This window comes from Scardinius erythrophthalmus (assembly GCF_964197995.2).
Source record: "Scardinius erythrophthalmus genome assembly, chromosome: 9".
NCBI classification, from domain to species: Eukaryota; Metazoa; Chordata; class Actinopteri; order Cypriniformes; family Leuciscidae; genus Scardinius; species Scardinius erythrophthalmus.
The window spans coordinates 37289990-37316457 of record NC_138229.1 but is presented as its reverse complement, the minus strand read 5'-3'; the positions used below and the strand labels follow the sequence as shown (position 1 = coordinate 37316457).

At 41.0% G+C, this 26468-nt stretch overlaps 1 protein-coding gene across 2 annotated transcripts in view; it reads right to left on the bottom strand.

Annotated features, from left to right (window-relative positions):
• Positions 1–14996, bottom strand: part of mov10l1 (Mov10 like RNA helicase 1) — a 63366-nt gene extending 48370 nt beyond the window's left edge. Inside the window, exons 1-2 of one of the 2 annotated variants that reach the window (XM_081375186.1) lie at positions 733–1374; positions 469–656 (exon numbers count right to left, since the gene is read on the bottom strand). In XM_081375186.1, the coding sequence (XP_081231312.1) occupies positions 469–656; positions 733–829 (285 nt within the window). In that variant the 5' untranslated portion in view covers positions 830–1374. Of the gene's footprint in view, positions 1–468; positions 657–732; positions 1375–14477 lie in introns of those variants that run through there. The other variant, XM_081375185.1, reaches the window with a different exon arrangement.
• Positions 14997–26468: the final 11472 nt, after the last annotated feature.

Below are 26468 nucleotides of genomic sequence, written 5' to 3'. Positions count from 1 at the left end.
TTTCATAAACTAGGCTGTACTATTTAATGTAAGGATGTAGGTAAAAATTCATCTCTTTCACAGCTTATTGCACTTCATTGGACATACCAAAGTAAACAACCAGTTTAAAAAGTCTAGGGGGCTGAAATATTACCAAATATATATAAACTGTACATATTTTGTTGTATTTGAACAAACCAGTCAGAAGGCAGGAAAATGTTTATGAGTTTGAAAAAGTTGGTTGACACTTAATGTTATTGTTTTACTGATGCTCTCCTTAATACCTCGACATGTTTCAACTGAATTGACAAACATGTCAAGGTAAGCAAGGAGTCCTTATATCAGTAAAACTTGGTGTTTTAATGCTTTATTGAACACAAATATTAAGCCTATTAAGAGCAAGAAGATATAAGAGGAGCAGATGCGAGTCAGAATGGCAACTTTAAATGTGTAAGTTACTCTGTGCTCATTCATGGACATTCATCTCACCCTGAGCGCCCTCCACTGTCCATGAACTCCTTCCCGGACGGCCAGGGCCTGAACCGAGTCTCCCACACACAGCACGACTCCTCCTAACACAACTTGGGATGTGAAATACACCGCATGATCTATGAGACCATAATCCGCGCACAGATGCGTCACGACGCCCGTCTGCACTTGCCGGATCTGCGCCACACCTGAACACACACACACACAGTTCAGTATCACCTGTACGCGCGGGGCCTGCTTTAAAATAACACATTATCCACTAACCCTCAGAGTGAAGATCCTGCTCCTCCTCATCCTCATGAGCTCTGCGCCACAGTGGGGAAAGCAGCTTAGACATGAAACACTGCACGACGCTCACCATGGTCTGTCTGCTACCAAACAGAGCTGACCTTCACCAATATCACTTCACAAACAGCGCAAATATTGTTGTTAAGAGTTCCCAGTACCAGATGAAGGACACATGTGTCCTCACAGTGAGACAACGCTTGCACGTGTGACGTGTAGACGCTTGATAAAGCTAGTACGCGATAAACACGTGACGATGAAAATTTAAAGTTTGGTAAAACTAAATTTGCTGCACACTCCTCCTGCCACATTTTCCATTAAAAAGGTACGAGTACACAAGTGTTCAGGCTCAATTACGAATAGGAAAACATGTTAAAATTATGTCATTTGTAAAGCTTATATTATTAATTGTCAACGCACGCGATTAATTTAAAATCCTTAATGCGTTAAAATAATATTATATTGACGTGCAAATAACGCACTGATTGCACATTGTATTACGCACAAACACATTTCACTACACAGACATTCAGGATAATATCTTGATTTGTCATGTGTTGCTGTTTTTAGAATAATGGGGTAATTATTTTTAGTCAGTCGAAACAGACCCCCTGGTGCTCTTCGGTCGATTAATTTTTTTATTTTTTAAAATCGTAGCTTCATCGGAATGGTACAAAAACCTGGTGACTTTTACGGCACCTGGTAGGCCTATATGAACACACACAAACATTGAGGGCATGATTTGAAAATAAACTACAGAACAGTGCGAGTGCGAGAGGGAAGCAGTAAACTAACAGATTACTAACACAGTAAAGGGTAGATTTAAATAAAGAAAAAAGAAATTTAAATAAAGAAAAAAGAAATTTAAATGAAGAAAAAACGAAATTTAAATAAAGAAAAATGAGGTTTAAATGAACAAACTGTAAAAAAATAAAGAACACGGTAGCACACTTTCAATAACAGCATCACACATTTCAATTAATGAACAGATTAAATTAAATTAAATCAATTCCCTTATATAGACTAAAACAAACTGTAATAGGCTTAACAGAACAAGGTAATTTAAATGTATTAATGCGGAATTAATTTTGGTTAGCGTAATTAGCGCAGCTCACATTTCAGATTGCACAATATCGAATTTGGATCGGCCTCATCTGAACGATACCCGATCCTGCAAAAATGGCAGTATCTGAGCTGATATTGATACTGAGTATCAGATCGGTGCATCCCTATTTAAAAGTGTATAGGTGCTTAGCTATGGAAACTATGCTTTTAATTTAATTGGTGGCTCTTAAAAGAGCCGTTTGTAGCACTATAGGCTTATACTCCAGGTTGCCAGCTGACAGCTCCCTCGGTGGAGAAATAGGAGGTATATGTCTCCTGGACATGGATGGCCTCCCGTGTGGAGTTGTTGCTGCCCACTCGGGTTACTGCCTGTAGGCCAGCAACTTCCCTGTCTGCAGCTGGTGGTGGTCCTGCACGTCTTGCAGTGGCCCTGGTTGGCGTCTTGGAGGTCCTCCTCAGAAAATTATGCAGGACACAGGTAGCCTTCATACAGGCATCCACATTTGCAGGGCTGACCCCAATGACTCATCTGTACATATGCCATTGAGACATGAGAATACCAAAGGTATTCTCAACAATCAGCCTTGCATGTGACAGCCTGTAGTTGAATACTCTGCGCCTGCCAGAGTGGTTGAAGTCAGGAAAAGGCCACATGAGGTTGGGGTGCAATGGGAAGGCCTCATCAGCAACAAAAACATGTGGCTGCGGTCCAAGATGCTCAGCTCCCGGCAGCAGAGCATCCTGTGGCAGGCCAAGACTCCCGTCCAGAAGTACACGGCCGAAAGTGGAGTTGGCCAGGACACCGCTGTCACTCGTCCTCCCGTAGCTGCCCACATCCACTACCCGAAAGCAGTATTGGACATCTACCACTGCCAGAAGCACAACTGAATAAGTCTCCTTGTAATTAAAATACATGGGCCCTGAACTGTCAGGAGACTTAATGACCACATGCTTCCCATCAATGGTTCCAAGGCAGTTGGGGAAAGCCCACCGCTGGTAAAACCCCTTTGTGATGCTCAGCCAATCCTCCGTGGTGGGCACTGGCATGTACTCCTCCACCATGGAGTCCCAAATGGCCCTGCAGACCTGGGGGACAATGTTGGCCACAGCACTCACTCCCATGTGATAGCTGGCAGCAATAGTGTGATAGGAGTCCCATGTGGACAAGAACCGCAGGCAAATAACCAGACGCTCAGCAGGACATATTGCACGGCGGTAATTGGTGCTAGTCATCATGATGAGCGGCCCCACTTTTGACAGCACGCTGTCAAACTGCTCCGTGTCCAGCCCAAAGTACCGCTGGAATCTCTCGTCATCAAGCCGCAGCTGCTGCACCAGCCGGTGATACTCTCCGAATTGATAACGGTCCTGGAGGGTGTCATGAACCCAAAATCTTAGAGTCTGACGTCTTCTCCGCAAATACAATACAGCAGCACCAAACACAACAACTTGACGATGATCCATAATGATCCAGTGATGCACATTTGAGGATGAGTGCAACTTTTATTGGAAATATTTACGAACGCTCGTTTTAAGCAGGAATGCAATTTATTCGCTCACGGTAACACCGATTTGACCAATTGAACAGATGCAAATAATAATAATAATAAAAATAATAATAATAATAGCTAATTATGCTTTTTTTCACGACCAAATGTGACCAAAACGGTTATAAAAATGCTGTCATTATAAAAGGTTTCTAATGTCAATGTATTGCTTGTTTTTTCCGTTTACATTTCATGGTGTGACACTTCTCTTCTCCCATTATCGAACATAGAATGCTGCTACGTCAGAGCGGCCAAAGTGTTTACAAGCGTCAACAAGCTTCCCCATACTTTTTTGACAAGCGTCCTTGACAGGGCGGCCAGAGCTTCTTTGCAGCTCAAGTCGGCAGCGTTGTGTACATGGTTTTCGCGCTCAAAAATTACCATAGGAAACGAATGGGAAATGGGCAAAAAACATGGAAACACAGAATAATTTTCTGTGTACAATCTACAAATCAGCCACGATTCAGAAAAAAGTGCACAGCAATAAAGGGGTGAAACTCTGAAACATCAAGAGTGCAAAACAGACACACACTCACACACACACACTTATATACAGTGCGTGCAGAATTATTAGGCACGTTGATTTTCTGATCATATTTTTTTTCCAGGCACATTTTACCAATTCCAAACCACATTAATCGTAATAACTACTATTCATTTTGTATTTAATCATTTATAAGTGATATATAATTGTTCATGAAGGCTGGAAATGAAAAACGCCTTATATTCAGGTGTGCATAATTATTAGGCACTTTTTCTTTTACAGATAAAATAAGCCAAAAAAGAGATTTAACTCAGACTGAAAAGTCAAAAATTATTAAATGCCCATGAGAAGGATGCAATACTAATGCAATACTAGAAATTGCAGTTAAGGCATGACCATTGGACAGTGAAATGCTCAGTGGGTCAGCACAGCAGGGTCAGACAAAAACAGGTGGAGAAGAAAAAACACATGTTAACTGCAAAAGAATGAAGAATTATGGTGAAGAATTAAGTGTGAAACCAGCAGGAACCCTTTAGTCTTCAGTGCCACCGCTTTCCAGAACTGCAACCTATAGTCTCCAGAAGTGCAAGGTGTCAGGATCTCAGAGACGTAGGTTAGGTAAAGAATCCTAAAAAATGACCCCACTTAATAAGAATCACAAGCTAAAGTGTAGTAAAATACATGAAGACTGGTTTTATACAGGCTTTATAGACATACAGATTGAGAGTGACTCTTGAAGGACCAGCACCACATCCTCTTCAACCACTATTTGAAGAATTCATATGTCACTTATAAATGATTAAATACAAAATGAATAGTAGTTATTTGTATAGTAGTGGTTTGGAATTGGTAAAATGTGCCTGGAAAAAAATATGATCAGAAAATCAACGTGCCTAATAATTCTGCACGCACTGTACACACACAAATGAATTAGTGTGACTGTAACAGAAAAATTATGTCAAACAAAATCAACCACAATGCAGAAAAAAAGTGGACAGCAAGGAAGGGCTTACACTCTAAGACAATAAGAGAGCAAAACAGACTTAAGATGTGATAAAACATTCCTGTTTTTTTGTTACATTTTTTTATTGTATTTTAATGTTATGTGTAACAAAATGCTTTCTCTGTACTCAGGTTTGACTGTAATAATAGTGCAAAAACGTGCACACTTACAGTTACAACCGAGGTATGCAGCAAAGCATTTGTGAAGCCACAACACGCACAACCTTGAGGCGGATGCGCTACAACAGCAGAAGACCCCACCGGGTACCACTCATCTCCACTACAAATAGGAAAAAGAGGCTACAATTTGCACAAGCTCCCCAAAATTGGACAGTTGAAGACTGGAAAAATGTTGCCTGGTCTGATGAGTCTCGATTTCTGTTAAGACATTCAGATGGTAGAGTCAGAATTTGGCGTAAACAGAATGAGAACATGGATCCATCATGCCTTGTTACCACTGTGCAGGCTGGTGGTGGTGGTGTAATGGTGTGGGGGATGTTTTCTTGGCACACTTTAGGCCCCTTAGTGCCAATTGGGCATCGTTTAAATGCCACGGCCTACCTGAGCATTGTTTCTGACCATGTCCATCCCTTTATGACCACCATGTACCCATCTTCTGATGGCTAATTCCAGCAGGATAATGCACCATGTCACAAAGCTCGAATCATTTCAAATTGGTTTCTTGAACATGACAATGAGTTCACTGTACTAAAATGGACCCCACAGTCACCAGATCTCAACCCAATAGAGCATCTTTGGGATGTGGTGGAACGGGAGCTTCGTGCCCTGGATGTGCATCCCACAAATCTCCATCAACTGCAAGATGCTATCCTATCAATATGGGCCAACATTTCTAAAGAATGCTTTCAGCACCTTGTTGAATCAATGCCACGCAGAATTAAGGCAGTTCTGAAGGCGAAAGGGGGTCAAACACAGTATTAGTAAGGTGTTCCTAATAATCCTTTAGGTGAGTTTATATATATATTGACAAAAAGTAGTAAAAAGTAAGAATTTTAGTAAATTTTAGTAAAGTAATTTTGTCCAAAAACTAGTAGGGAATTCACAAGCCTCTCTATAGAGAGCTATCCAGGCTAGTGGTAACAGCATAAAATTACATGTTTTATTTTATTTTCTCTCAACAGATGGCGCTAATCTGCCTTCAAAAATTGGATTTAAAAGGCCTAGGGCCCTATCTTGCACCCAGCACAATTGACTTTGTACACCGACGCATGTATCATTCCTATTTTGCACCCGCACACAGCGGACTTTTCCCTCCACAGACTCACGTCGGTAAACTAGGAAATACACTTGCGCTCCCCAGGGGCGGTTCAGCGCAAAGAGGAAGCGTGTTCCGGCGCAAACGTTCCGTGATGCTATTTTGCAGTTTCAGAAAACAATTCCACCACAGACCAGGAAAAACCTAGTCTAAAGTCAGTGGCGCGTTGCACATGATATTCATATGCTATTTTAAGGGCGCATGCTTGGCCATAATCAATGTAGCGTGTGCACAACGCGCATACACTTTGATTCTCTCATCTACACAGAAGCAGCCGTTTTCATTTTTGCAAATCATACATTACAATAGATAGATAGATAGATAGATAGATAGATAGATAGATAGATAGATAGATAGATAGATAGATAGATAGATAGATAGATAGATAGATAGATAGATAGATAGATAGATTTTAATTTGGGTGGGTTTCTCCATCCCCATACAATGTCACTTCTCTGTGTTTTACGGCCCTGACGAGTTTGACGTGTTACTGTGTTTGGACCTTTTGCCTGCTTACTATTCTCTTCCCTTTGGATCATCCTTGTGTATGGTAACAGATTGGACTGATATTGTGGTTTTGACCTTCTGCCTGGCCTAACATTTCTGTCCCTAAGCCTGCTGTTAATAAACTTTTTCAAATGGATTCTAACACCGCCTCAGCCTCTTCGTTACAGAATACTTCGCCTCAACTGAATCCAGCAGAAGTTTCTAACCTACAAGCAGCTTTCGCCTATCAAAGTGAAGTGTTAAAGGGCTACCAATATCAACTTACTAAACTCCAGTCTGTCAAGAACACCTGACTCATTACATCCAGTCTCTTCCATCGCCCACGCCAAAAACTTAATAAATTTGATGGATCTGCAGAGCAGTGTAGAGGATTTATTCGTCAAGTCAAGTCAAGTCAAGTCAAGTTTATTTATATAGCGCTTTTCACAACACAGGTTGTATCAAAGCAGCTTCACAGTAATAAATTAGAACAATACATCAATGTTTGTTTCTAGTGGAACGTCTACGTTCGGTAATGCTGATCAATAGTATCGTTGATTGATTAATTCAATTTAATATCCCCAAATATCCCCAACTGAGCAAGCCAAAGGCAACAGTGGCAAGGAACCGAAAAACTCCATCAGGTGACCTAATGGAGAAAAAAAAACCTTGGGAGAACCCGGGCTCAGTCGGGGGCCAGTTCTCCTCTGGCTTTTATGAACTAGAGGTCGGATTTAACTGTAGGATTAAAAGTATTATATGAATGCCTGGCTGAAGAGATGCGTCTTTAATCTAGTTTTAAACTGGGAGAGTGAGTCTGAGCAACGAACAGTATCCGGAAGACTATTCCAGAGTTTTGGTGCTAAATGTGAAAATGCTCTCCCTCCTTTGGTGGATCTGGATATCGTAGGTATGACCAAAAGCCTCGAATTTAGTGATCTTAAAGAGCGCGATGGATTATAGGGCGATAGAAGATCGGTTAAATAGACTGGAGCTAAGCCGTTTAGGGCTTTATAAGTCAGTAGCAATACCTTGTAATTAATACGGGACTTTATAGGTAACCAATGTAGGGATGATAAAATCGGTGTTATATGATCATATTTTCTTGATCTAGTTAGAACTCTAGCGGCGGCATTTTGGACTAACTGTAGCTTGTTTATTAAGGATGCAGGACAACCGGCTAATAACGCATTACAGTAATCTAGTCTCGAGGTCATGAATGCATGAACTAACTTTTCTGCGTCAGAAACTGATAGCATATTACGTAGCTTAGCAATGTTTCTAAGGTGGAAAAAGGCTGTTCTTGTAACATATGAAATATGATTTTCAAAAGACAGGTTGCAGTCTAATATAACACCCAGGTCTTTTACTGTAGAGGATGAAGTAACAGGACATCCTACTATGTTAAAGTTGTATTGTGAGAGGTTTTGTGGGTGGTTTTTTGAACCGATAAGTAGTACCTCTGTCTTGTCTGGATTTAATAAAAGAAAATTATGCGTCATCCAATCTTTTATATCTTTAACACACTCTGTCAATTTGGATAATTTAGCGTTTTCATCTGGCCGTGATGAAATATAGATTTGAGTGTCATCAGCATAACAATGGAAACTAATTCCATGTTTCCTTATAATATTTCCAAGTGGCAGCATATATATTGAGAATAATAGAGGGCCTAACACAGATCCCTGCGGCACTCCATAGTTTACTGGAGTTATGATAGATTTTTCTCCATTTAAATAAACAAAATGGTAGCGGTCAGATAAATACGATCTAAACCAGCTTAATGCTTGTCCTTGAACACCAGTATAATTTTGTAGTCGATCTAAGAGTATTGTATGATCTATAGTATCGAACGCAGCACTAAGATCAAGTAAAACTAATATTGAGATACAGCCTTGGTCAGAAGCTAAAAGTAAATCATTTGTGATTTTAACGAGCGCAGTTTCAGTGCTATGATGCGGCCTGAATCCAGACTGAAACTTTTCATAGGTGTCATTTTCTTGTAAGAAAGAGCCCAGTTGAGCGGACACAACTTTTTCTAGTATTTTAGACATAAAAGGTAGATTTGAAATGGGTCTATAATTTACTAGATTATTCGGATCTAATTGTGGTTTCTTAATGAGAGGTTTTATAACTGCCAATTTAAATGTTCTTGGAACATGACCTAAAGATAAAGACGAGTTAATAATATTGAGGAGAGGCTCTTCCACTACAGGTAACACTTCTTTCAATAGTTTAGTTGGTATGGGATCTAATAAACATGTTGTTGTTTTAGAGGAAATGATAAATTTATTTAACTCTTTTTGTTCTATAGTTGAAAAGCACTGTAATTGTTCTTGCGGCGTGATAATTGAGGCTGAATTATAAGGCGCGATTGAGGATTGAACGTTTACAATTGTGGTTCTGATGTTTTCTATTTTCTCAGTGAAGAACTTCATGAAATCATTACTACTAAACTGTAATGGAATACTTTGTTCAGGAGACATCTGTTTATTTGTTAGTCTCGCCACGGTGTTAAATAAGAACTTAGGATTGTTATGGTTGTTTTCTATTAGTTTGCGTAGATGCTCAGCCCTGGCCGCTTTTAGGGCCTTTTTATAACGTGACATACTGTCTTTCCATGCGATTCTAAAGACCTCTAAGTTGGTTTGTTTCCATTTACGCTCTAAATTACGGGTTTCTCTCTTTAGAACACGCGTAGTACTGTTGTACCATGGTGCTTTACTTTTCTCTCTGACCTTTTTTAATCTAATGGGCGCAACAATATCCAATGATCCAGAGAGAATGGTGCTCATAGTGCTAGTTAATTCCTCAAGTTCATCTGTTTGTTTGGGTTCACTGAGCAGCTGAGACAGATCCGATAAGCTGTTTGAAAAATTATCTATGGTGGATGGAAGGATTGTTCTGTCTAATCGATAACGCGGCGCAGCATGATATATTACAGGAGTACGTAATATGCAAGTTACCATGTAATGGTCAGTGACATCGTCACTTTGTGGAATGATATCTATATCGGTTGGATCGGTTCCATGTGATATAATTAAATCGAGTGTATGATTAAATCGATGAGTCGGTCCGGTAATGTTTTGCTTGACCCCAAAGGAGTTTAATAAATCAGTAAACGCAGCCCCTAACGCATCATTTTGATTATCTACATGGATATTAAAGTCTCCAACAATTAATGCTTTATCGAAGTTAACTAATAGGTCTGAGAGAAAATCTGCAAACTCTTTTAGGAAATCAGCGTAAGGCCCAGGCGGTCTATATACGGTAGCCAAGGCTAGAGATAATAGGGATGTTTTTCTATCATCTAAGAGCGTAACATTTAGTACAAGTACTTCAAATGAAATAAACTTATAGCCCGTTTTCTGAGTAACATTGAGAAAATCTCTATAGATTGTTGCAACACCGCCGCCACGACCATTCAGACGGGGCTCATGCTTATAGAAGTATCCAGGAGGAGTAGACTCATTTAAACCGAAATAATCATTTGGTTTAAGCCAGGTTTCAGTAAGGCAAAGTACATCGAAGCTATTATCTGTGACTATTTCATTTACAATAACTGCCTTAGGTGTGAGTGATCTAATGTTTAAAAGACCTAGCTTTAAAAATTGTTTTTGATTACCAATAGCAACATTTTCTGGTTTAATAACAATTAGATTTTTTCTAGATCCTGCAGTAGATTTATGATTTGATCTCACTAAACGAGGAATAGACACAGTTTCTATGCAATGTTCTACACTATTTATATCAGTTAAATTGGTGCAGCAGAGACTATGATTTGGACTTTTGTTTACTAGTCAAAAGGTATTTAACATTTTGGAGATGTTATCTGACAGAAGATCCGATCCGAATCTGTTTGGGTGTAAGCCATCAGCACGGTAAAGCCTAGGACGCTCCCAAAACAGATTCCAATTATTTACAAAGAGAAGTTTCTGCTCATTGCACCATGACATTAACCATTCATTAAGCGCAAATAATCTACTAAACTTTTCATGACCTAGTCGGTACGTGGGAAGCGGTCCTGACACAATAATCGTTATATCAGGCGATGTGCTGCGTACCGTATCGATCAGATTCCTGAAGTCTTTCTTCAAAACTTCCGTCTGGCGCAGTCTGATGTCGGCCCCTCCCGCGTGCAGGACAACGGTTCCGACGCGCTCGTTCAGAATCTCGGGAACGTGAGCAGCGACTTCGGAAACACGAGCACCAGGAAAGCAGTGACTATGCACCTTACTTTTATTTAACGTAACGTGTACGTGTCGAACGATGGAATCGCCGATGATCACAGCATCGCGTTCTGTTTCGCGAAGAGGGGAGAAGCGGTTTTGTGTGGATATCTCGAAAACCGGGAGGGTCGGAGAGAGTTTTCTTGGTCTAGACCTGACTCGCGACTTCCGCTGCGGAAAAATCCAGGCTTCGTGATGGCATGTTGGAGCCGGAGTGAACGAGACCATGGCTGATCGCGACCTCGACGTTCGGGACCGATGTTGAGGAACGCACGGAGTAGACGAGGTCGGAGTCAGCGGGTTAGTAACATTAATCTCTGATTTGTGTGCCTCGGCGCGCGATGTTTCGAGAGCCAAACGCCGGTCTATCAGCTCGGCTTTTCTTACTAAAAGGTCGTGGATCTGTTTCTCAACAGCTTCCAGCTCAGACTGCACCGCGTGCAGCTCAAATGTGTCCTCACCTGCACCAAAAGGTAGACTACTTACATTTGATATATTCACCATTTTAACAGATGGACAGTAAGTTAAGTTAGCAACGACGCTACCAGTGGTGCTATCAATATTAATACTAATTTATGGCTTAAGTCTTGGATATAATCCGTCTTTTCAGTGGTACGGGTGTAGAGTAGACGCACGATAGGTGAAAAATGTTTGTTTGTAACTTAAATGAGTGCGGAGAAGACGCGTTCAGCCGTCAAGTAAAGATTTGCTTTGATAACCAGGAGGACAAGTTTGTGTTAGATGGTAAGAAATGCGCTTTTATGATGACATTATTATCTGGCAAAGCTTTCGACTGGGCTGCAGCAGTTTGGGACATGGATGTACGATTTAGAGCATCTTTTGATTATTTCATCCAACAACTGCAAGAAGTGTTTGAATATCCCGCTGGGGGCAAGAATATATAAATGCAAAGACGAACCGATGCATTTAGGTCTCTCTCGATCTGAGGAGGAAAGAATGAGGCGATGACAACTCCGACTCCGATTATTTTCATTTCATTTATTCATTCTTATAGCACAGTTTAATGCAACATGAGTTGCCCAAAGTGCTTCACAAAAAAAAAAAATAATAATAAATAAATACATAGAACCACATAAAACAGACACAGTTGCAATCGAAACCCCTTCATGAGAGTGCTCTCATAGCGTTTAACAGATGTAATTTTAACCTCAATTTTAAAGTACCTAGTGATTTTGGTTGATCTAATAGAGAGGGGGAGATCATTCTAAAGTTTTGGACCCACTCGTGAGAAAGCTCTGTCACCCTTATGTTTGTATTTTGTCCTACTAACACATAAAATATAAAATAGCAAGGCAAGTTTATTTATATAGCACATTTCATACACTATGGTAATTCAAAGTGCTTTACACAGAAAGGAATTAAAATAATCACAAAATAAAAGCAAGGAAAATTAAAACAATTATAAAAGGAATTAAAAGAGATATAAAGATGACACAGTTCTAAAAATAATTAAAAGAGATATAAAGATGATACATACATAAACTTCTCATCTGGCAAAACACTGGTGTATCATATTTTGCACAGCTGCTTGTTTTACTGTGAGATATTCCCATGTTGATTGTACTGAGTCTGTGGTGTTCTTTCGGCGCGCCTCAGTAATCTATTGGACGTCTCAAATAGATCCGATTTTTCCCTAAAATCGGACAGGAAGAGCTCTAGGAAAGGAATCGATCCAATCCACACCCCATTTGTTCAGAGGCTCTAGGACTGACTCCAGTCCGCACCCCACAGAACAGATTAGGTCCCTGACCTCGAGTTTCACATTAAACTCACTACTCTTCCACAGACTCAGGTCATCAACATGGTTTCATCTCTCAATTTACACATTTACATTTCAGAGTAATTTATGTTTGTCTCTTATCCAATTCTCAGTGCCACTTGATTTCAGTTTAGAATCAAAAGGAGGAATGCAAAAATAGAATACAGTGCAATCAGTCGGACGTACAGTGGATACAGTTATAAAAAGAATTAAAAGAGTAAAAAGATGATAAACTTCTCATCTGGCAAAACACTGGTGTATCATATTTTGCACAGCTGCTTGTTTTACTGTGAGATTTTCCCATGTTGATTGTACTGAGTCTGTGGTGTTCTTTCGGCGCGCCTCAGTAATCTATTGGACGTCTCAAATAGATCCGATTTTTCCCTAAAATCGGACAGGAAGAGCTCTAGGAAAGGAATCGATCCAATCCGCACCCCATTTGTTCAGAGGCTCTAGGACTGACTCCAGTCCGCACCCCACAGAACAGATTTGGTCCCTGACCTCGAGTTTCACATTAAACTCACTACTCTACCACAGACTCAGGTCATCAACATGGTTTCATCTCTCAATTTACACATTTTTTAAGTAATTTATGTTTATCTCTTACCCAATTCTGAGTGCCATTTGAGTTCAGTTTAGAATAATCACTTTGTGGAACAATCAAAATATGTTTTTGACTGATTGGCAGTTGGCCACCCTTACAAAGAGAAGAAGATAGACAATTAATGAAGTAACTGTGGCGAAAGTGTTGGGGAGATTCCAGAAAGAGAAAAGGGAGGAGAGCACCTGCAAATGAGGTCATTGGTTAAAACTGTATAAAAGTGTGAGTTGCGAGTGAGATAGTCAGATGTCCTGCCGGCATCTTAGCTTTGTTGCTTTATTCAATAAAGTCTTGTTTTGACTTCTGGAACTCTGTCTCTTGAGCTTCATTTGCAAGAAAGAGATGACTTTTCTCCACAACAGTAACTGCACTCCGGAAGAGGTCGCAGCCAAACATCACTGCCCACAATTTTTACTAGGGCAGTGTAAAAGACTCCGCCTCCCTAACTAAACATTGTAGGAGCTCAACAACATCAAAAACAAATCAACATTTTGTGTTAAAATGTGTGTGGAATGTCTGAGCACTGCCCATGGTTGTCATATGTAGAATACATCGGTGATTAAACTTATTCCGGTTAATATAAGATGCTAAGAATATAAATTTTGATGCACTGGTTCTCCCACATTGCCAGAGGAACTCCAGACGTTTCTGGTAGCCTGGAGCGCTATCTGGGGTGCTCCTGCGTTGCCAGAGGTACCTCATCTACTTCAGGGTAGTCTGAGGTGCTATCCGGTGGTGCTCCCTCGTTGGAGCAGGCTGCGGGTTTTTAAACCACCAGTTGAGTCTGCTCTTTCTGCTAAACACGGAGGTGCTTGTTGATCCTTTCCTTCTCAGTTTCTGGCTGTCATATTACACTCAAAATTGGTCTAGCTACTAATCAAAATAGACTCAAAATGATATTTGTCATGCAAATGAAATAAAAAATTCAAACATCTTTCTTATCGTCCCCTTAAATCTGGTTGCATTACCTCGTAACACGGGCAATGACCTGCTTCTGACCCTCATCGTCGCCTTACTTTCAGGGGGGATCTTGATTTTAATAAATAGATTATAATAAATGACTTCAGGAAGGGGTATACGCCAAAATAACAAACATAACACCCTCTAACTTCCTGCCTACTCTACCCCAATTCTAATCATGCTAAATCATTTTAGAAAAAAAGAAAAATACAATGAACATACTGACTCCCTAACTGTCCAAAGAATACAATCAAATTGAAAATAAAGAGTAAAGAAAAGGCATCCCTTCCCTACCACATTTTGCTTAAGGGGTTTCCAGTTCATCCAATCCAGGACCCATTGGATACATATTGGTGCATCAACTCCAGATCTCCTCATAGACACATTAATCATATGATTAGCTGCTGAATTGGTCATCATTGATCTGAGGAAAGGCATAACACAACAGAACAACAGCACAAAAATAACAACTACTGTAGCTATTATTATTCCCATTTTAGTAAGCCATTTACGCCATGATCCAAATATATAACTTGTTCCCAATATGCTTATCTGCCACATTTTCAGTGACTTATTATTATTCAGTTTCTTCAATGCCTCGGTGAATGATTCATCAGGAGCTGTATTATTTGGAACATAAGTAAAACAGTTAGCTTCAAATTTTACACAACACATTCTTTCTCAGAGAATAACCAATTTAACGTTCGTCTGTTTTGCCATGTCATGTCGCTTATGGGTCCCCAAATGTTCTCCCAAGGCTCTCAATGTGCCTTCGGTGTGTTAATGTTAACTTCTTGTGATTGCAATAAATGTAATTCATCCATTCTGCATTTTATAAGTTCATCCTTCATCCATATGCATAAGTATCCATCCACTTCATCCTCTTTTAAATGACTGGAGATCTCAGCATAATCTCGAATTCATGACCAACAATATTAACATCATGTGATCCCTGGTAATGACAGCATTTGTCATATCACGAGTTTGACATTTTTGTAGTTACTATTTTATTTCTAAACCTATTGACCAAGATGGAGTGACCAGCCCCATAGCTTTATCATCCACATTTTTGTCCCTTTTTTTTCCTGATAGAGAGCTCAGAATCATTCAAGCTTATCAGCTCTGTCTTGAAAGCAGATCCCAAAATATCTCTGTTCATTGGACAACATCATCAATTATTCATTTACTCCTAGTTGGTTAATGCAATAGTCCCTCTCTGCTAAGTCCAGCCCCAGTTTTAGTTAATAGTTGAGTCACGCAAACACTCAACTTCTCCTCCTCTTTTCTCTCTTTTTTAATTTTTTAAATACGTTCAGCTGGACTAATGTCTATTGAAAGAAAGCAAATAGAGAGTGTTAGCTTAACAGAATATAGAGAACTGCTGTTGGACCAGTGAATAATCAGAATACAATTAAAATGGCCAATCAATGAAATTTGAAGCGGTCTCTGTAGTGATCATTGAAAACGTATCACCTGTACCCGTGTAGGAAAGGATGAAGTCCTTCTGCTTGGATCAGTTGAACTGGTTGGGATGCTGTTTGAGTGTTTCCCTCCTCATCCGATGTATTTGATCTGTCAGTCTTTGATGGCATTCAGGGGCCTGGCGTCATGTTGGGACATAGTGGTTTGACTCTGGATGCTGTTGTCTCTCTGCCTCTCCTCAGCCTGGCTTTTGGTCAAGCCACGGAGGAGGCAATTTTGCATAATGGCAGGATGTTCTTCTTGGTTGTTTCTGCATCAACACAGTCTTTGTCCACAAGTTTCAACTTCCTCTTTCATGGGGGATGAAGGCCCACCAACCAAATGTCTCTTCTTTTCTCTGCAGCCGTGTCCTTGTGTTTCTTGCTCTCACTTGTTGCACAGTCCAGTTGCTGTTGTTTATGTTGAGGCAGCCGTCCCAAAAGCTGGCTGGTGTCATCTGGAAATTGAACACTCAGAGATCCGCATAAATCAAATTCATCCTTTATAAATTCTGCAACCATCTCTTTCAATTGTCCCTTAATTTCAGAAGTATCATCTGGTTGATAACAGCAGTTTCCCCATGCAATTTTAATAAAGAAAGTTCTTCTTTGCAGAAATGAGCAAGCATCTTTCTTCTTTGCAGAATGCAGAAAATAGTAGTGTTTCAGTTTGTCTGGTTTGCCTTATTTTCAGTCACATATATAGTATTTTTATCACTCGTTATATTGATTCCTACTCTTTCAAACCTTTTAGGATTAAATCACTGAGTCTCATTTCTGTAAAATGTGTGTAATACAGTATGTCTGTTAAAAATGTCTGTTTAGCTTGGTCACCCAATCCTGCTCATTCAACACAATGCACAAGTTATTTTAAGTAACACAATCCAAAAATCTCAAAATTTCTGCAATGGATCAAATTTCAAATTGTCTCCCAGGGATAACAAGATACAAATATCATAGTCTTTATATAACAGGTCAGTCATACCCACATCTAGCATGTCTTTCTCTATATATTTTTATCTCTAAATGTCCGATATTTCTATAATCCTTTTTGTCAATTATTTGAATTTCCTCTGGGAATTGCACAAACCGCTCATACTAAGGAGAAAACTCCAGTGTTTTTGATGGTTTTTGATGGATTGTTTGCACTCCCTGTTAGGCCTGCTTATTCATTTAATTCCCCTATTGACCGGTCAACTAACATTAATCAATCAATTATTTTTATTGGTGTTTTCTTGGTAATTGTGAAATTACAACAACACGTTTTGGTAAACAAAATTGCATCATCCATTGGCTCAACATATTTCTGATTGAGCACATGTTGATAGACTGTTGCCACAACTGATAAAATTAAATTCACAAAAACCCAATTAGGCCAATTGAAAAATGTATTTGTGACCAATCATTAGAAATGTTTAAATTGGACATTTTTTCAGTTAACCTTTGATTGTCTGTCTTTTGCTTTCAGAAATCCATCTTTGCCAGCTCTTTTCTCAGAGCTTCCCTTTCTTTATCCATTCATCAGTCCTTATGTCTTGCTCTTACTCCTTCATTTTATCTGCCAAACTTTCATTAGATGTCTCTCTTTTCTTTAGGCTTTCTTCATATGGCCTTGGTGTCTCTTTACTTGACTCCCACTTTCGGCTTGATGCCTCCTTTTCCCTTTCATCCTCATTTCTTATATGTGCACTTGCTCTCACCTTTTCCCTGTAACTTGAACATAGCCATATCAAATGTTCTCTCAGCTGGTCATTTTGTGTTTAGTCTTTTTGGCCTTTTTTTTTTTTTTTTACACATTTTTGGAGGGTTGTCCTATACTATCTCTGCGTAATTGATGTCCTGACCTTGGTATCTCTAAAGGTGTTGATGTCATTATAATCTTAATTATTTTAACTGTATGTTTCACACCTTTTTAGTATACCCTTACTAACCCCAGCTTGCATCAATTCTTAACTAGTTTTCACCAAGATGTTCAGACAATATTAAGGTATTTTATTAGTCTTTCTCGGGTATAAAAAAAAAAAAGTCAGTTCCTGTATTTCTGGTCCACTGGTGGGGATGACAGTTACCAATAAAATCTCTCAAATTGTTGTTCAAAGTGTATGTTGGAGTTGGTTACTCACTTTCTGGTTTATAAACTAGTCAGAACCTGAAAGGGTGAATTATTTCTCTCTGTCTCCCTCATTTACTTACACACACACACACACACACACACACACACACACACACACACACACACACACACACACACACACGCACACACACACAGACACACACACACACACACACACACACACACACACACACACACACACACACACACAGTGTGGTCACAAGTCACACACACACACACACACACAGTGTGGTCACAAGTCACTGTTTATTTCTACTTGTGCGCAGAAAAAAAAACAGATACTTCTTATTTTCTTATTATTATTAGCCGTGCTTCTCTGTTTAGATCAGAATCTGCAATTTGGATGATGTCCAAACATTTGGCAAAGCAAATGCTTGGGCATGTTTTTTTGTTCTGGGGGGTGATTTTTCTGATTTCTTTTACTTCCCCCTTGTCTTACATTCAATATTTTTTCTTTTTTGTTTTTACAATTTTTCTACTAGTTTTTTCATGCCAGAGAATCCTCAAGCCGTCACAAAAACATTTATATTCAACACACTTTACATACACAACACAACACAGCCAGTGCAATTAGTACTTTAGATGAACGGTTAATAGAACACAATTTAACTCCCAACACAGAGACAACAACTAATATCACACACAGCACCCAACATAAAAACAGTCAATTTCACACGCTTTTTCAACAATTAAACAAATACTACACAAGCTCAGACTCACATACTAACAGTTCACTTCTCAGCTCCTGAGCACCTGCCCGTGCAGAACTTCCCTGAGTGGGACACGCCATGAGGCCACCCTTACCACCTACAAAAGGGGCTCCTCACTTCCCGTGGCTGCGCCCACACTGGAAGCGGTATGGAAGCCACACTTCTCACCTCTCTGCTGGTGTCACACGCCTCTTGTGTGTAAATACTCTTACAACCCTCCCAAGTGTCACACGCCTCTTGCGTGTAAATACTCATACATTGCTCTCAGGAGTCACACGCCTCTTGCGTGTAAATACTCTTACACCCCTCTCAGGTGTCACACGCCTCTTGCGTGTAAATACTCATACACCCCTCTCAGGAGTCACACGCCTCTTGCATGTAAATACTCTTACACCCCTCTCAGGTGTCACACGCCTCTTGCGTGTAAATACTCATACACCTCTCTCAGGTGTCACACGCCTCTTGCGTGTAAATACTCATACATTGCTCTCAGGAGTCACACGCCTCTTGCGTGTAAATACTCTTACACCCCTCTCAGGTGTCACACGCCTCTTGCATGTAAATACTCATACACCTCTCTCAGGTGTCACACGCCTCTTGCGTGTAAATACTCTTACACCCCTCTCAGGTGTCACACGCCTCTTGCGTGTAAATACTCATACATTGCTCTCAGGAGTCACACGCCTCTTGCGTGTAAATACTCATACACTGCTCTCAGGAGTCACACGCCTCTTGCGTGTAAATACTCATACACCCCTCTCAGGTGTCACACGCCTCTTGCGTGTAATTACTCTTACACCCCTCTCAGGTGTCACACGCCTCTTGCGTGTAAATACTCATACATTGCTCTCAGGAGTCACACGCCTCTTGCGTGTAAATACTCTTACACCCCTCTCAGGTGTCACACGCCTCTTGCGTGTAAATACTCATACACTGCTCTCAGGAGTCACACGCCTCTTGCGTGTAAATACTCATACACCCCTCTCAGGTGTCACACGCCTCTTGCGTGTAAATACTCATACACCCCTCTCAGGAGTCACACGCCTCTTGCATGTAAATACTCTTACACCCCTCTCAGGTGTCACACGCCTCTTGCGTGTAAATACTCTTACACCCCTCTCAGGAGTCACACGCCTCTTGCGTGTAAATACTCTTACACCCCTCTCAGGTGTCACACGCCTCTTGCGTGTAAATACTCATACACTGCTCTCAGGAGTCACACGCCTCTTGCGTGTAAATACTCATACACCCCTCTCAGGTGTCACACGCCTCTTGCGTGTAAATACTCATACACCCCTCTCAGGAGTCACACGCCTCTTGCGTGTAAATACTCATACACTGCTCTCAGGAGTCACACGCCTCTTGCGTGTAAATACTCTTACACCCCTCTCAGGTGTCACACGCCTCTTGCGTGTAAATACTCATACACCTCTCTCAGGTGTCACACGCCTCTTGCGTGTAAATACTCTTACACCCCTCTCAGGTGTCACACGCCTCTTGCGTGTAAATACTCTTACACCCCTCTCAGGTGTCACACGCCTCTTGCGTGTAAATACTCTTACACCCCTCTCAGGTGTCACACGCCTCTTGCGTGTAAATACTCTTACACCACTCTCAGGAGTCACACGCCTCTTGCGTGTAAATACTCATACACCTCTCTCAGGTGTCACACGCCTCTTGCGTGTAAATACACATACACCCCTCTCAGGAGTCACACGCCTCTTGCGTGTAAATACTCTTACACCCCTCTCAGGTGTCACGCGCCTCTTGCGTGTAAATACTCATACACTGCTCTCAGGAGTCACACGCCTCTTGCGTGTAAATACTCTTACACCCCTCTCAGGTGTCACACGCCTCTTGCGTGTAAATACTCTTACACCCCTCTCAGGTGTCACACGCCTCTTGCGTGTAAATACTCTTACACCTCTCTCAGGTGTCACACGCCTCTTGCGTGTAAATACTCTTACACCCCTCTCAGGTGTCACACGCCTCTTGCGTGTAAATACTCTTACACCGCTCTCAGGTGTCACACGCCTCTTGCGTGTAAATACTCATACACCTCTCTCAGGTGTCACACGCCTCTTGCGTGTAAATACTCATACACCCCTCTCAGGAGTCACACGCCTCTTGCGTGTAAATACTCTTACACCCCTCTCAGGTGTCACACGCCTCTTGCGTGTAAATACTCATACACCCCTCTCAGGAGTCACACGCCTCTTGCGTGTAAATACTCTTACACCCCTCTCAGGTGTCACACGCCTCTTGCGTGTAAATACTCATACACTGCTCTCAGGAGTCACACGCCTCTTGCGTGTAAATACTCTTACACCCCTCTCAGGTGTCACACGCCTCTTGCGTGTAAATACTCATACACCTCTCTCAGGTGTCACACGCCTCTTGCGTGTAAATACTCTTACACCCCTCGCAGGTGTCACACGCCTCTTGCGTGTAAATACTCTTACACCCCTCTCAGGTGTCACACGCCTCTTGCGTGTAAATACTCATACACCCCTCTCAGGAGTCACACGCCTCTTGCGTGTAAATACTCTTACACCCCTCTCAGGTGTCACACGCCTCTTGCGTGTAAATACTCTTACACCACTCTCAAGTGTCACACGCCTCTTGCGTGTAAATACTCATACACCTCCCTCAGGTGTCACACGCCTCTTGCGTGTAAATACTCTTACACCCCTCTCAGGTGTCACACGCCTCTTGCGTGTAAATACTCTTACACCCCACTCAGGTGTCACACGCCTCTTGCGTGTAAATACTCTTACACCCCTCTCAGGTGTCACACGCCTCTTGCGTGTAAATACTCTTACACCCCTCTCAGGTGTCACACGCCTCTTGCGTGTAAATACTCTTACACCCTTCCCAGGTGTCACATGCCTCTTGCGTGTAAATACTCTTACACCCCTCTCAGGTGTCACACGCCTCTTGCGTGTAAATACTCATACACCTCTCTCAGGTGTCACACGCCTCTTGCGTGTAAATACTCTTACACCCCTCTCAGGTGTCACACGCCTCTTGCGTGTAAATACTCATAGACCTCTCTCAGGTGTCACACGCCTCTTGCGTGTAAATACTCTTACACCCCTCTCAGGTGTCACACACCTCTTGCGTGTAAATACTCTTACACCCCTCTCAGGTTTCACACGCTTCTTGCGTGTAAATACTCTTACACCCCTCTCAGGAGTCACACGCCTCTTGCGTGTAAATACTCTTACACCCCTCTCAGGAGTCACACGCCTCTTGCGTGTAAATACTCTTACACCCCTCTCAGGTGTCACACGCCTCTTGCGTGTAAATACTCATACACCTCTCTCAGGTGTCACACGCCTCTTGCGTGTAAATACTCATACACTGCTCTCAGGTCTCAGACGGCTCTTGCGTGTAAATACTCATACACCCCTCTCAGGGGCCCGTTCTTCGTACGTCGCTAACTCACTTAGCTGGATTTGATTGTTGGCGATTTGGCATGATCTTGGATTGTTTGGTTCTTCAACGCTCATCCTGGACTTGCTGTCATAGCAACATGTGCGCAAACTTAAACCTGCTCGGGAGCAGGCTTATTTCATGTTAACAGGATTAGATCCCGGCTTCATAAGCGGAGCTGATACGGGAAGTCCAGCGCAGCGCGATAGTGCACTTTATGAGATATATATTTTTTTTCTCGTAATACGTGAGATTGTCGTTTTTTTGTCGCTTTTAGGTTTAAAAAACAGTTTTAGGTTTTTTTTGTGGCATTTCCAAGCCACTTAAGACCCAATATTGTAAAGAATTTTTGTTTTTTTTGTTTTTTTTTTGTTTAGGCTATCATCATTTTTTACGAAGATCATACAATCATGACCATGCCGATTACAGATATGTCACTCAGGCTTCACTAACGTGATTGGTACCATAGACTATATAGGCTAGACCATAGACTGCTATCAAGACCTCAATGAAGGGAATTATGTGAACAGAAAGGGGGTTCACAATGTAAATGTGCAGCCCAGTTATTGTGATTCTTAATATTCCAGATTAGTAATATTATATCAAATAAAAAAAAGGCAGTTGACTAAAATCTTCCATATCACAAATGTGAAAGCAAAATGGCCAGGATCTGTGCATGACTTAAGCATTTTCAGAGATTCACATTTATGCACATTATTTGAAAAGTGGTAAGGAAAGTTCCACAATTAAATATCAAGCTCACTGTATTACATTATGCTGATCCTAACAGAACTGCATTTTTTCATAGGTGATTATGACATGTTCCTGCCTGCAGACAGGTGTTTTATGACCCCATTCCCTGACCCAAACCAGTTACAATGCAGCTCTAGCCAGGACAAGGGCACACAATGAAATGAACTTTGGCTAACTAAAGGGAAGATTTCAGTGTCTGAAAAGTCTGAGGGTTGCACACCTGACAGGGCCTGTGACATTGTTGCATGTGCCATATTACACAACATTGCCCCCCCCCCCAAAAAAAAAAAAAAAAAACTTTTCATTAAATGTTTAATAAAAGACAAATATGCTTAGTTCCTTGAGTTTTATTTCAATTGTTCTTTGTAAAGAAAAGCCAGTGGTCAAGTGCCTGCAACAAGAGATATTAGACACATGCCTCATGCAACAAATAAAAAGGAAAAGTTGGCTATCCACTGCCCACCTGTAGGCCTATGTCTCCTCTGTCTGTGCAGACACTTCTGTAGGCCTTTCTGTAGATGTGGAGTCCTGCAACTTATATTGCAGCCATAAAGCATACACGTATAAATTAAGTAAAGTTATTTATGCACTTGCAGGTAGGCTAGTTCCTCCATATGACAGTTATCTGAGAGGGTTTATTCACTGTCCAGTGCAATGGAAACAAATGGACATTACAAAGTCTTATACTTTCTTTCCTTTGGAAAGTTAGAAAATGTCCACTTACTGCACATATTTCAGCCACCACTTTCTTGGGAACAGATACAAGTGTTGGTGGATTGTGTAAAAGTGCACAAAAGAGGAAAACACAATGTCATTACAATGAACTACACTGGGGGAAAATGTGATCAATAACTCATGGCAAAATATTTTACATTAACATAAGTTTATCAGTTTTCACTTTCACAAGTCAAAGCAATTCATCATTACTCAAGATTTAACAGCTGAAATGACTATACAGCCTTAATTTAATGCAGCAAAAAATTATTTTACAGTGTAGGCTACTAAGATCTTTTCTATTTTTTTCTCACCCTTTTTCTTGGTTGCTTTTATAAACAGAACACCATTTATTTAACAGTGGCTTTTATAAAAAGAGACGACAATATAACTAAATATTACCATTCTGTATAATATTTTTGTACTTCACTTTTATTTGTTCCCATGTTGTGGTGACTGACATTACAATGAACAAAGTAATTAAAATACAAAAATATTGGCTAATAAGTGATAAAAACATCTAGCATGGCCACTTCTAAAGGATTTAAATTGTCTGCTACTTTTTGCCAGCCCTCACTCCTGGCTTTTGCAGACTTTGAGGTGTTCCCTGGCGTTTTAATTAAACATTAAAATTCCGAAAAACTTCGACTATATTAGTTCTTGCTCTGCTGAGTAAAACTGAGCGCGCTCTTTGGCCACGCTGAGCAGCCAATAGCAGCGTTGCTGATCAATGTTTCTACCATCTATACATATCCCCTTTGAACCAGCACATGAACGCGCATTTATCTCAGATAACTCAATCCAGCGATACTTATCATATCCGGCAAGTGTGTTCGAAGAACCGAGTTAGCCAGATCATGATTCGCACGATGATATCATCTTGGATGTGTCATTTGATCTCGGATGTAATAAGCAACGTACGAAGAACGGGCCCCAGGTGTCACACACCTCTTGCGTGTAAATACTCTCACACCCCTCAGGTCTCAGACGCCTCTTGCGTGTAAATACTCTTACACCCCTCTCAGGTGTCACACGCCTCTTCCGTGTAAATACTCTCACACCCCTCTCAGGTGTCACACACCTCTTGTGTGTAAACACTCTTACACCACTCTGCTGGTGTTCCACTCTTATACTTCTCTTCTCTAAACACCTAAATCAGGTATTTCACATGTGTGAGCACTCTTACGTGGTAAACACCGTAAGGCCACCCTTTTCTCCTACCAAGGGGCTCCTTACATCCCATGGCTGTTCCCAGACCAGAGTACTCCTAATCTACACTACCCAAGCGCATCTTTTGAAATCTGGAACTCCTCATCTTCTATTTTATTAAAATTTTCCAGATTCGATTTGCTGAAGCCCTTTCTTCGATCACCGCCACAGGTTTGACCCAGCAGATCACGCAAATTTTTTAAACTAATAGGCAAAAATTTGCTCTTACTTCATAGGCGCACCGTTGTTTGCGTGATCTGCCAAGCCCCACCAGCCACGGCTCTCATCGATGTCAGGCCTCGGACCGCTCCTGGCTGTCATTCGCAGTAAAGTCATCTCTTTCTTGCAAATGAAGCTCAAGAGGCAGAGTTCCAGAAGTCAAAACAAGACTTGAACAAAGCCGAGATGCCTGCAGGACATCTGACTTTCTCACTCGCAACTCACACTTTTATACAGTTTTAACCAATGACCTCATTTGCAGGTGCCCTCCTCCCTTTTCTCTTTCTGGAATCTCCCCAACACTTTCGCCACAGTTACTTCATTAATTGTCTATCTTCTTCTCTTTGTAAGGGTGGCTGACTGCCAACCAGTCAAAAACATATTTTGATTGTCCCACAAAGTGATTATTCAGTGTCTTATCTCTGTTTCTTCATTATCCTGCATTACAGCTTGCAAAATCTGAATGATTTCAATAGGCTACTTCAAAAAGTCAAAGTTTCAGGTTGATCCATATAGCAGAGTAATTGATAATAATTGATATCCTGACCTTGGTATCTCTAAAGGTGTTGATGTCATTATAATCTTAATTATTTTCACCGTATGTTTCACACCTTTTTAGTATACCCTTACTAACCCCAGCTTGCATCAATTCTTAACTAGTTTTCACCAAGATGTTCAGACAATATTAAGATATTTTATTAGTCTTTCTCAGGTATTTAAAAAAAGTCAGTTCCTGTATTTCTGGTCCACTGGTGGGGATGACAGTTACCAATAAAATCTCTCAAAGTGTTGTTCAAAGTGTATGTTGTAATTGGTTACTCCCTTTCTGGTTTATAAACTAGTCAGAACCAGAAAGGGTGATTTCTTTCTCTCTGTCTCCCTCGTTTCCTTCCTCACACACACACACACACACACACACACACACACACACACACACACACACACACACACACACACACACACACACACACACACACACACACACACACACACACACACACACACACACACACACACACACACACACACACACACACAATTCAGCCATGATAGAGACAAGCTGATTCCTACTCTACTCACTCACACAAGTCAACCCCTCTTTTTATTTCTACTTGTGGGCAGAAAAAACAGTTACTTCCTATTTTCTTATTAATAGCTGTGGTTCTCTGTTTAGATCAGCATCTAAAAAATTTGGATGATGTCCAAACATTAGGCAAAGCAAATTTTTGGGCATGTTTTTTTGTTCAGTATTTCTTTCACTTCCTCCTTGTCTTCCATTCAATATTTTTTCTTTTTTGTTTTAAAATTCTTTGTACTAGTTGTTTTCATGCCACAGAATCCTTAAGCAGTCACAAAAACATTTATATTCAACACGGGAAGCGGCATCTGCTGTTTTTGAACACCCCTCTCAGGTGTCACACGCCTCTTGCGTGTAAATACTCTTACACCTCTCTGCTGGTGTTCCACTCTTATACTTCTCTTCTCTAAACACCTAAATCAGGTATTTCACACGTGTGACCACTCTTACGAGGTAAACACCGTAAGGCCACCCTTTTCTCCTACCAAGGGGCTCCTTACATCCCATGGCTGTTCCCAGGCCAGAGTACTCCTAATCTACACTACCCAAGCGCATCTTTTGAAATCTGGAACT